Source organism: Peromyscus eremicus, chromosome 6 (assembly GCF_949786415.1).
Source record: "Peromyscus eremicus chromosome 6, PerEre_H2_v1, whole genome shotgun sequence".
Lineage (NCBI taxonomy): Eukaryota > Metazoa > Chordata > Mammalia > Rodentia > Cricetidae > Peromyscus > Peromyscus eremicus.
This window is the reverse complement of record NC_081421.1, coordinates 77,310,249-77,322,838: the sequence shown is the minus strand read 5'-3', so window position 1 is coordinate 77,322,838 and position 12,590 is coordinate 77,310,249. Positions and strand designations below refer to the sequence as shown.

Genomic DNA, 12,590 nt, shown 5'->3' with positions numbered 1-12,590 from the left:
GCTAAGTGGCAATACCTGCACTTAAATCTGAGGCTCAGGGAGGCCAAGCTCCTTGCTGAGATCATCTGGATTGGATTTCCTCAGGAGGCATACCATTTTTTAACAGGTTGTAAGATAATGTAATCCACGTGCCACACTGCTCTGAAAGACAGTGACTTTCTAAAGATTTAGTATTTTATGTGTGGGGGTATTTTGTCTGTATATGTCTTTACACCACATGCATTCAGTACCCTAAGAGACCAGAGGAGGGCATCAGATCTCCTGGGACTGGAGTTAGAGATGCTTATGTAACCTCTGAGCCCCTCTGTAGCCACAACTGCAACATTATCATTACCATTAAGAAACATTCTTTCCTCTGTCCTTTCGTTTTCTCTCTGTCTATTCTTGTTTTGGGGGGTTTTGTTTTGTTTTTGAATTTTAAGGCCTCACTGTTTTGCTAAGGCGGCTTCAGTTGACCACTGGAGTTGCTCAGCCTACAGATGCGTCTTTTTCATTACTTCTTGTGTCTGCCTGTCACCCCGTCTCTCGTAATTTTTCGATAATACAAAACTGTCCAGCTTTTCAAAAACTTTCACTATTTTATTGACGTTTTTATAGTAACTTAAAATCTCAACAAAACGATCCCGTCCTCCCAGAGGAGTGTCTCCCCTTTGTTTTCAATAGAGAGTTCTCCTACACAACCCTGATGTCCTGACTAACAGAAACCGAAGGCCGCACTTGCCCTTCCCTTCTCATTTTTATTTTAAAGTTATAATGACATCTGGTGGCAAGTCTGCTCAATTACAAGTTTTATTATATTAAAATGAACAGGTTTGTGGCTTAAGACAAAGAATGTGACTCAAAACGGTGACCTCACTCTTAAGATGAACCAATCATACTCACACTGGTTTTCCTTCATCGTTGGAATTATTTATTCAGAGCTACTTTGTTATCTATACTTCCTTTGGAAAATAATTCTTTTACCACTAATCAAAGGGGCTTAGATAGTGGCTTTTGTTTCACTTACTCTGGACAATAAGGATTTTGTCAATTGCCTCTCTTACTTTATTGTCTTACTTCACAAGCTTGCTTGAGTTCTTTTCATTTAATGTATTTGTCTCAGTGTGCTTGTTAACTGAATACCTGAGACTGGGGAATATATAAAATAGAGAAGAAATCTAATTGTCACACCTGGAGCATATGAAATCTCAGGTTTAGACAGCCTTGCTGGTGGGACTCCTGAGACAGAAAGCATGTGGCAGGGGGACAGAGAATGCCTGGGAGATGGGAGCTCACTTTTAAAGCCACTCCCCATTGATAATCTAATTGCTTCCCAAGTTCCCACTCCTTAGAACCCCAACATATGACTTTAAGAGGTTAGGTTTCCAACATGTGAATTCTAGGCATTGTTTAAAGCATAATTGTTTAAATCCGCCAGCCGGTCATGTTTCTGATACCCTTCACACCTCCATTTGTTCAAGAGTAAAACATGTCTTTTTCTCTTCATAAATATGCAACAACAGCCGGTGGGGGGAATATGCAACAGTTCTTTCATTTCTGTTTCATAGTTTATGTGATTGTTTTCATTGTGTGGAGGTGGGTATAATTTGCAATCAAACCATTATACCAATGCATTTTACAATCCCTTGAAAACTGGCACTTATTTATAGTTGGTGTATAGTCATGTTTCATGGCACTGACTCTCCAACAACTCTACGAGGAGGGCCTGGAGTTTTAATTTAACAGGTGAAGAAAATGAGACCACGACCTAGAAAAAATTAAAGCTATGTGTGATAGGAACCACATACCTGAACCCCAGCTTCCTGTCAGGTCAGGCTGTATCTGTAGATTTTTTTTTCTAATTTATTTTTATTTTATGAGTGTTTTGCTCGCATGTATGTATTTGCCTGGCTCACAGAGGCTAGAAAAGGGTATTAGATCCCCTGGAACGGGCGTTAAAGGAGGTTGTAAGCTACCAGTTGGATGCTGGAAATTGAACCCAGGTCCTCTGGAAGAGCCGTCAGTGCTCTTAACCGCCGAGCCATCTCTCCAGCCCCTCAAATCCTGAGTCTCTTCTGTCACATTACTTACGGATTGTCTATGATCTTACAGGTATTTGGAATATTTGATTTTCAGTAATATCTCATTGTTCATTTTAAATACTCTCAGTTGCATGGCACCTTGATATAGATCTTAAAAATCACATCAACATCTTCACTCATGTCCCTTCCTGTTAAATTTCTCTTTTAAAATATACATTTCTGGAAAAATGATACCAGCGTGTGGTATCTTATTCTCAGTCCTAGTTGTCTGTCTGTTTCCCAAGAAAATGATTTTATGTTTAAGTCACTATATGCAATCCAGGAATTGATTTAAGTGAATGGTCATATTAGTGTATTCTCAAAGCTTTATAAATTGCAATATCCAAATATATATCATTTAGCTAAGGCCTCACACATATACAGGATATGTTGGCAATACAAAGAATGGCCAGTCTCTCAGGAAAGCCTCAGTGATGAGCAATCATCTGCCCCAGGTTTAGTAAATCAAGTCAATTATTAGCTTGTATTTGAGAGCACACTTTATAGATTGTCATTTAGTTGCTGTTCTGTGCTGTTATTTAGGTTACTATAGAAATACCACCTTTTCTACTGTCTTAACTTTTGGTAGAAAACTAGATTTTTTTTTTTTAATTATTTTGCAGTACTCGAGATCAGCCTTAGGGCCGGACCCATGTGGGAAAGCAGAATCTGATTCTTGATTAGTGCCCAGATCCTGACTGGGAGCCACATAAAACTTTCCCATGTAAAATTTTCATGAAGTAAATAAAACTGTGCATTATCTTTCCTTATCGCTGACTCTGTCTAGGTTAAACACCTTACAACAGAGAATGACTTAGCGGAGTTGCAGGTCTCTGCTGTTTCATATACAGTTGTAAATGTTCCTTGTCCAGGTTGGGGACCAGATTGTTGAAATCAACGGGGAACCTACACAAGGCATCACACATACTCGAGCAATCGAACTCATTCAGGCTGGTGGAAATAAAGTCCTCCTCCTCTTGAGGCCAGGAACTGGCTTGATACCTGACCATGGTAAGCAAAACAGCTAAACCCTGGTGCTGGGGAGGGACGGCAGAAGGGAATGCCCCTTTGGAGGGGATGGGCATTTCACTGGCACCAGAACCACCAAAGAAAGTTACTATAATGCAAATGATGTTTCCAAACAGTATGTTAGTTGGAATAGAATATGTTTTATCTTTATTTCATCTGAAAACACATAATGCTTTTTGTAGAGAAATGTGCCTGTAAGAAATGAGAACATTAGAGGCAAACAATTCAAATGGCTCCAGAATATCCCAGCTTTATTCCCTCCTTGGCTAATTACACATTGTCAATAAATGTTCTTTTCTTACAGTAAGATATATTTGTCTTTTGTAATGAGCGAATGCCAGAACTGTAGGATTGTCTAGTCACTTACCATAAGAAGTTGCTGTAGCCCCACTACCTGGGGACAGGGTATCTAAGATCATGTCTGTACTCCTGCACTGATAGTAAGTGCCCTTGGCTTTATTATGTATTTTGAACTGTCACAGTGTTTTAAAAATCACTTTGAGAATGCATGATCCTAGAACTAAAGGTAGTACCACACCGTTTTGTGTGCGTCTCCCCCTGCACAGCTCCCCGTCCGAGCGTTTGTAGGGTCAGTGCAGACATGACCTCCTACAGTCCCTTCCGGCTGTGATCCTCTGTGTTCCCTTCCACCGGCTGCCCATACAGCACACGTTCCCACGACAGCTGTGCTGACTGTGCTGGTTTGTTTTCACATAGTCCTAGGCTTTCTCTCTTCCTTCTTCAGGTTTGGCTCCTTCCGGTCTGTGTTCCTACGTGAAACCTGAGCAACATTAAGGCTTTCAGGGCTTTTCTTGGTCTTTCCTTAAAAAGACTTGGTAAATTTGCATGTCTTTTAAATCACTTCTTTCATTTTCTTTTTAATTAAAATGATGCTATTAAATACATCTACTTCTGTCTTCTGCACTTTTTCAGTCTCCTTTGGACATTAAATTTGACAGCCTAACAAGAAAATTATTTACAGTGCCCGTAAACCTCCTTTGGGTTACCACAGTCTGGTCTTTTTCACTAGTGATTTTGGCATATCCTTAAGTTAAACAGTAATAATAGCCTAATTAGTAAGTTTCTTGGACCAGATACTTTGGTCCAGTTTTATTACTTGTATCTTATTTGGCTTTATGAATAATTTACAGATCGTATATTACCTCTTACAGTACATAAGTGAAACAATTATTATGACATAATCTGCCCTTCATACATGAGCAGATATCTACAGGCATCTGCCTTTCTAGAGAGTGATGTAATCGTAAACGTGTATAAGCTATGTGACATACTCCTCCTTGGGCTATGCAACCAGTAACATGTTCAAAAGGCTGTCAGAGTTCAAAACTCCCTGTTCCCAGTTCTAATTCTTGAGTGTAACTGTGTCTTACTCAATCACTTTTTAGGTGATTGGGATATTAATAGTCCTTCATCTTCCAATGTCATTTATGATGAACAACCACCACTTCTCCCATCTTCACATTCTGCTTCCATATTTGAAGAGTCTCATGTGTCAGGAACCGAAGACTCTCTGATTAGAGTTCAGATATGTGAAAAGGCAGAAGAACTCAAGAACACTGTACCAGAAAAGAAAAGCACTTTCAATGGAAGCCAGCCTGAACCGAAGCATCAGACTGTTCTGCAGAAAAACGTGAGTCAGAAGGATCCACCCAGCAGTCATGGGCACGGTGAGAAGAGTCTACTAAAAGGAGAAAATAGTGTCACACGAAGAGGTAGATCTGCTAGTCCCAAAAAGTCAGCTAATCGACATTCAGAGGAACATTTGGAAAAGATTCCCAGGCCCCTAAAAAGTGACCCCAGAGGAAAATCTCGAGATCGGTCACTCAGCCCTAGGAAAGGAGAGACTAAAGGCCAGATCACCACTAAGGCAGGCTCTGGACAAGATCCCTGCAGAAAAGGCAGAGGACGCTCTTCTAGTCCCAAGAAGCAGCCAAAGCTTGGAGGCAGTGGCCCATCAAACACTGAAAGCAAGTTATCAGAGGCTGGGAGCCAAAGAGCGGTGGGCCATACCCTTGTCAGTGCTGAACAGCTCCCAGATGGGAAAGAAAGGTCGGGGGTCATCAGGAAAGATCTGAAGCAGACTCAACTGGGAAAAAACAGAACAAGGTCTCCAGAGAAAAAGAGCAATAAAACTGATGAAACACCTCTTCCATCCAAGAAGACTAACAACACTGCTAGTAGGGTGGTGTCGGAGAAGGAAAAAGGGAAGAAGCCAACCACAGGAGAAAACATCCAGATCTCAGCAAAGAAGCTCACGCAGGAACCTGAGGAGAAGGTGACGTTAAGTAAAGTGGAAGAACACAGAGGGAAAGAACCGGAGGCCACTGACAAATGCAAGGAGCATGCAGGGGGCACACCTGAAAACAGCTCTCCAGTCAAGAGAGCACCCATCACTCCAGGGCCCTGGAGGGTGCCACGTGCAAGTAAAATCACAGGCACTGCTGGCATGGCTGACAAACAGCTGTGACCTTTTGTATGATACAAAGAAAATGAAGTTGTAGTCTTTTACTAAAACACAGCATTCTGTTAAGAGGGAAGGGTGTGTTTTTCCCCAGAAAGTCTTCAATACCTAATTGGAGCATCAAGTTATCCAGGCTGCATGAAGGGCTTCTGGGATTGCTAAGACCCACCTGGCCCTGGCCGGCTGCCCTTCCTCATGTTCAGGAAGGAGCTGCATCCACGGGCTCATTGCCATGCCCTGCTCAGGCTGCCCGCTCAGCAATGACATGATCTTAGCAGTGTGGTCACAACTCACTTTGTATTCGTGCCAAGTTATCTACTGTATCATGTCTGTTTTATCCTTCCCATTCTGATATTGCCAGTCATGAAACAGTTCGGTTTGGCTTGAAGATGTTTTCAATAGCATGTTGCATGTTTACAGAGAGAAATATTTGAGTCCCTGAAGAGGAAAAAAATTGTTAGCTCATCATTTAAAGTTGGCACCTGCCTCTTCTCATACCTTCTGACTGTCCTAGTTTAAAAATTCAACTCAGAAACATCACTACGTTACAGGAAAGGTCAAATACTAAAGATGCTTTTTTATGGCTAAGTAAGGTGTTTCAAGTAACTGTTAAAGTTATTCCTTACAATTGAATGCTCAGAATGAGAAAGTACTAAGCAACAGAATGAACAAGCTCCTGCTGTGTTAGCCAACCCTAATGTAGTTACAGTGTCTCAGATCACCTGCTGTAGTGAGGGAAGTACAGAAGCATGTGGAAGTACCATTTGTTTCTCTTTAAAGAAAAACTACTATATCTGGGTATTTTGATTATTCATCATTAGTCCTTAATACATTATTGAAAAGCCAAAATATACATAGGTTTTTGTGAGGGACTTAATCATGAAGCCAGTTCTATAGTCCACTGCCAGACAAAGCACCAGCTCCTGTGGCATAGAGAATCTGTTCATCTGGGGGCAGAATTTAGAACCAGAGCCTGCACTGGGCTTCCCCAGCAAGTCAGGATTGATATGGTATAGACTGTAGGTGGTGGAACTTCAATTTTTAGCTAATTAACTATTTAAAAACAGGAAAAGCTTTCAGAGTTCTTTTCTAAACTCTAAGAAGAAAAATGTTTGAAAGTTGGAGACAATTTTTAACTTCATACAATAGATCAGGTAGGTTCCTTGAAACAGCATTCAGAAGCATCTATAAATACAGACACATTTCTCAGACCAAAACTGTCTACTTATGGAGTATTTGAACACTCATTCTGTTATCCTGTGAGTCTGACAAACTCCACTGTGACCAACTGTACTGGCCCTGTAGGTAACACATGCTTCCACCCAGAACTATACTTAACCCATCTATTATAACTACTTGAATAGAGAAAAATTAGGAGGCTTGGTAAATGCTAAGAATTTAGTACCACAGAAATGATTTATTTTCCCTATAGTCCACAATTAGTGACACAAATCCTATTTTTATTGTTAACTGTGACATAACTTTGATGTCGTATGTTGTCAGTCTGATAAGGCTCTTCCTTAAGTAACCTGTCACTGTACTGATTATATACTGACTTAGCCACGTGGCCTTGGAATGCTGAGCAAAATATGGATGTCCTGGTTGTAAATGTTTATATATGTACAGTACCTTTATATATACACTTGAGGTTCTGATTAGAGAAAGATCTGTAAATCGCTCGTTATTTTTTATATAGATATTAAAAAAGAAAAAAAAGTTTATGTCCTGCTTTTTTTTTTTTTAACTGTCAGCATCATTTAACATTGCTGTTTGTGGAGCTTAGTTCCCATCATGATCTGAGTCATCAAAGTCTTAAAATCAGAAAGACATAATAATGTACCTTTGCCTGTACTTAATTTCCCATGTGGATGAAAGCCTTGAGTTGTATACCATTATGCCTATTTACATATTTCATTGCAAAGACATATTTTAAATGTCCTTTTTCTCCACTACTAGAGAAGAGAAGATATTTCATCTCACTGGAATTCAGTTACTACACATTTATAGTGAACTAAATATAGACCACTTACCCCAAGTTCATAGAATTCCATGGCAATTCTCATTATTTAAAACCATTTTATTTCTTTTAAACTGGACTTAATTTTATTTCACTTCATATATGTGTGTGTATATGTGCGTATACACACACACACACTACTTAAATCCTACCTCAAAACTCTGGTTGATTAATACTCTTCAGGAGAAAAACTTCTGTGACTGCATGACCTCACACTAAAACTCCAGTTCCATTTCCAGGCCCACAATGGAAATGTGTCAGAGCAAAAGCTGCTGAAAGTAGAAGCCACAGTTCTTGGAGCACATTTACTGTTCCCAGTCAGCTGCAGTCCCACAGCGGTCTTCTGACAGCTACAGCATCCCTGAGCAGTGTCAACTCCTAGATCAAGCATCTTGGACCCAAAAAGCATTTATTTTGACATGTGAATACATTCATTTAATTAAAGGAAACTGAGGCAGCAAGATGGCTCAGCAGGTAAGAGCACTTGCCACCAACCCTTCCATGGCCAGAACTCACGGTAGGAAGAACTGAGTCCACTGAACTGCCCTTCATGCACTCTGTACGTGCATTCACACAAATTAGAAAACGACCAACAGGGAAGACACTATTCTTGTGCAGAAACACAGAGCCAAATGCTTTGTAAACATCGGGACAAATGTCTGTTTCTCACCGGAAGTACTGAGGGCACACAAAGAGCTTGAGTAAGGCTCTGCCTAGTGACCTCCACAAAGATGCAGACTGGAGCTTAGTCTACCGTATGACCTTGGGACCAAAGAACATCTGCACAGACTGAAATACAACAGTCCGAAAAACTACCAGCTTTAGAAAGAGCACCAGATACATTTATTTGGGAAGTCTATCATCTTTAGTTAGCTGAATTCATCTGACAGGTCTACAAACTTGACAGGCTGTCAGTCCCTCCAGTGTACTGATAAAGAAGCTGAGCCTGTTCCAAGCTGCTGGGACACTATGCATACAAGCAGCATTAAATATGAGGGAGTATATGAGTGCTTACGAAGAATTTTTATCTTGTAGAAAAAGTCTAAATCTCACACTCTAAAATATGGACACAGCCAAATGCTTTCATTTAGCTTAAACTCTGCTTTCACAGTCCTGTAGATAAATGCCCATTTCATACTATGTACATTAAAGTCAAAAAGAAAAAAAAAAACCCAAATTCACAAACCAAGAAACCTGTCCTTAAGACAACCACTAGTTAACCTGAGTCCTACCTTACTGGAGCTGTATGTGCTGTGCAGGATGGGTATGCCACTGCAAGTTTGTATTCAAAGTTCATCGCTCAGAAGAGGCACCAGTGACTGCAAGAAACAGAAGATTACTTAAATTACTAGACTAGTCCATGTATGTATAAATTAAGAATTCCCAAATCACCATGTTTGAGAACAAGACCCATCTAGCCTATTAAAAATATGCAGATTTAAAAAAAAGGGGGGGGAGCCAGGCGGTGGTGGCGCACGCCTTTATTCCCAGCACTTGGGAGGCAGAGGCAGGCAGATCTTTGTGAGTTCGAGGCCAGCCTGGTCTACAGAGCGAGATCCAGGAAAGGCGTAAAGCTACACAGAGAAACCCTGTCTGGGGCCGGGGGGGGAGCCGGGCGGTGGTGGCACACACCTTTAATCCAGCACTCAGGAGGCAGAGCCAGGCGTATCTCTGAGTTCGAGGCCAGCCTGGGCTACAGAGCAAGATCCAGGACAGACACCAAAGCTACACAGAGAAACCCTGTCTTGAAAAACCAAAAAAATAAATAATTTTTTTAAATGCAGATTTAAATTTTTCAAAACTTTGTTTTATTAATTTAAAATAAGGTTGATTCACCTTGCATGGTTTGTCTACCAGTGAACAGAAAGCTTGAACCCATAAACTGACACATCTGAGACACTGTTATTTAGAATTTCTCTTGCTGAAAAGTGAAGAAAATCATATTCCAGTTAGGCAAGCACATGGTTATTTAGCTTTTCAGTGTTAAGTTATGGTCACAACTATAAACTAAACATGTCTAGGAGGTTTATAGAGTATACCTCCATAGCAATTTTAGGAAGGATGATTTTCCCCAGTAAAACAGATTTAAAACCCAATCAATAAGTACATTTCTTATTCTTTGGTAGTTACTGGTAAAATTAAATGTATGAACAGTTTAACCTAATTCTATTTTTACATTTGGTTTTATTTCTCAATAATGTAATACTACCAAAATCTTAGCCCTTTGGGGGAATCAAAGTACAAGTCACTAGATATTCCCTGGGGATCGATGAAGCACTGAATGCTGCACAGGAGTGACAGACAGGAGGGAGGGCTATTCTTCCCCCAGTGCATGTTTCCTAGGTATCTGTTAGGGAATCTGGTACTGTTCTGCTGTTTTCAGGGCACTCACAGTCTAATGGGAGGAAAGACAAGTAGAAGATGGTGAGACACATGAAGGAAATCAGTGAGTTATGTGACTGATAGAGTTGTAAGAGAGATGCTATCGAAAACTGAAGGCTGAGAGCTGATCATCAGCTATCCAGCGCAAGAGTGAAAAATATGTATTCCAAGGCAGAAGAAACACCTGGATATGCCTAGGAAGGGAAAACTTGGTAAAGGGGATGGTGTGAAGGCAGAGAAGTAAGGTGAGGTAGAGGATGTCAAACTAGAAAGGAATGCAGCACTGTCACAGAGGCCCTGGAGGTGACCACAGGAAACTCCTATAAGGTTTAATGCTGATGGTGTAAGAATTTCTGTATTTTAAGTGGATGCAGCTGTGGAAAATCAACTTTTCAGCTATAATAGAAACCCAACATGGCACAGCAGCCCAAGGGAGCCTAGAGGAGGCTTAGCTAGTGGCAGTGAAAACCATGTATTAGTTACTTTTATAGGACTTGGATAAAACATACACCAAGGCAACTTACAAAGAAGTTTGGACTTACAGCTCCAGAAAGGTAGGAGTCCATGACGGTGGAGTAGAGGCAGCAAGCAGGCTGGCTGCAGCAAAAGCTGAGATCTCACATCTTGAATCACAAGCAGGAAGCAGAGAGCATGAACTAGAAATGGTAAGAGTTTTAGTTCTCAAAGTTGCTCTCCAGTGATACACTTCCTCTAGCTAGGCCTCCTAAGCCTCTCCAGAGAGTACCACCAATTGGGGAGGAGTATTCAAATGCCCCAGACTAAGCATGACATCTTTCAAACCAGCACAAGGCAGAGCTAGATAAAACATGGAGCCTTTACCTGAGCGCTGCATCAGCTCTATACCATTTACTAAGGTGAGGAAAATATGTCTCTCCTTAAAACTAAAAATAATGGGAAAAGTTTAATAGCAGATGTTAGGTTCTGGACAAGGGCAGCAGCACACGACGATATAAACAAGGAGAGCCTCAAGACTGCCTACAAGTAGCCTCTGGCCTGCAGTATAGAAAGGAAAGCCAAACACAGCAGTCTTGCTGTGACAGCTGCACAGGAAAGGTGAGCCCCTGAAGGAACCAGCACCAGACAGCGCAGTTGCTCAGAGAGAAGGAGAGCTCCAGGGACGTGCAGAAGGGTAGCCTAGTTTTAACTGAGTACTGGTAGCATTAGCACATGAGAACCCAACCACAATGAACCTCCAAAAGAAGCAGGCAGAAAAAAGGCTAACATCCACACAGGGCTGGACTAGACTACCAAGGCAGGAAAACTTTGTGCCTCACAAACAGAAGACCATGTGCAGTGCGTAGGAAAATGTTGCTTTAGCCGAAGAATTTCCCTAAGTCTAGCTGCCCCTGGCACATCTACCAATCTTAAAAACAATCCTGAAATGCCCTGTCTTGAAGAAACTGCATTTCAAAAAAGCTCAGTAAGATTACAAAACAAAACAAAAAAGAATACATGCATACAACACTGCACTCCCAACAATCAAATTCACAACCAATAAAAAATTTCCAGGCATGTAAAACAGGAACATGTCCCAAATGAAGAGACAACAACAACAAAATCCCAAATGACCCAGATAGCAAATATAAATATATAAAATATATGAGAGAGAAAACTATTTTAAGAGACATGGAGGGCTTTGTTCCAAACTTTTACAGATGGACAATGTACTGGATAGAGCAGACAGACTAGCACATGCTTGTGATGCTGACAGATGGAGGGGGATGAGGAGCTAGAGGCCAGCCTTGGTTACATAGTGCAACCTGTCTCAAAAATTAATACACTGGATGAGATTTCCAAATTAGTGCAAAACAGGATAGAAAACTTAAAGGTACAACAAAAATAAATAAATAAATAAAAAGTCTGAAAAAGCATAAACTAGGTGAGCTAAGGGATGCTTCAAGCAACTTAATACACACATGGTGGGTTTGAGTCCCAAAGGGAGACACGTCAGAATGGAATGTAGAAAAATTATTTTTAATGCCAAAAAGTTTTGTAATCTGATAATGTGAAAATATGAACTAGCTATAAAATGATACAAAAACAATAAACCACAGATTCCTTAAGTCCAACAAACCCCAACACAAATAATATGAAAACAGTCATACCAACACAAACAATTCAGCTGCACCAATTCAGTGGTAAAGCTAACAATCTTGTAAGCAGTCAAAATTAAACAGAAGATTCGTCATTGGAGGAGGAACAAAAAGGAAAGACTTCTGGCCAGAAACACAGCAATCCAGAAAGCAGTGGGACAACTTTTTGTTTTTGTTGAAACAAGGTCTAACTATGTGGCCCTGGCTGACCAGGGAGCTTGCTCTATAGACCAGGCTGGCCTCAAACTCAGAGATCCAGCTGCCTCTGCCTCCTGAGGGCTTGGGTTAAAAGGTATGCACCATCACCCCAGCATGAAACTACTTTTTTAAACCTAAAAATCTTATAATCAACAAAAATATCTTTTATACGTAATATTGATTTAGAAATATTTCAATAGAATAGGCCTAAATACCTTACTTTAAAAGACTGGATTATCTTCACAATTACAGTAAACTATGGTTTTTGTTTTAGTTTGGTTTTTCGAGACACGGTTTCACTGGGTAAC

General features: G+C 40.6%; 1 protein-coding gene and 1 long non-coding RNA gene across 2 annotated transcripts in view; one reads left to right on the top strand and one right to left on the bottom strand.

Moving 5' to 3' along the window:
* The window catches only part of Magi3 (membrane associated guanylate kinase, WW and PDZ domain containing 3), a 228,916-nt gene extending 221,636 nt beyond the window's left edge, over positions 1-7,280 (top strand). The window contains exons 20-21 of the mRNA XM_059266005.1: positions 2,933-3,071; positions 4,496-7,280. Of these exons, the coding sequence (XP_059121988.1) occupies positions 2,933-3,071; positions 4,496-5,577 (1,221 nt within the window). The 3' untranslated portion in view covers positions 5,578-7,280. The remainder of the gene's footprint in view (positions 1-2,932; positions 3,072-4,495) is intronic.
* LOC131913394 (uncharacterized) lies at positions 3,320-11,416 on the bottom strand. Its single transcript, XR_009379883.1, has 3 exons — positions 9,425-11,416; positions 8,821-8,907; positions 3,320-6,009 (listed from the first exon to the last, which is right to left on the bottom strand). It is a non-coding gene; the product is annotated as an uncharacterized LOC131913394 (long non-coding RNA).
* Between the last annotated feature and the right edge of the window lie 1,174 nt (positions 11,417-12,590).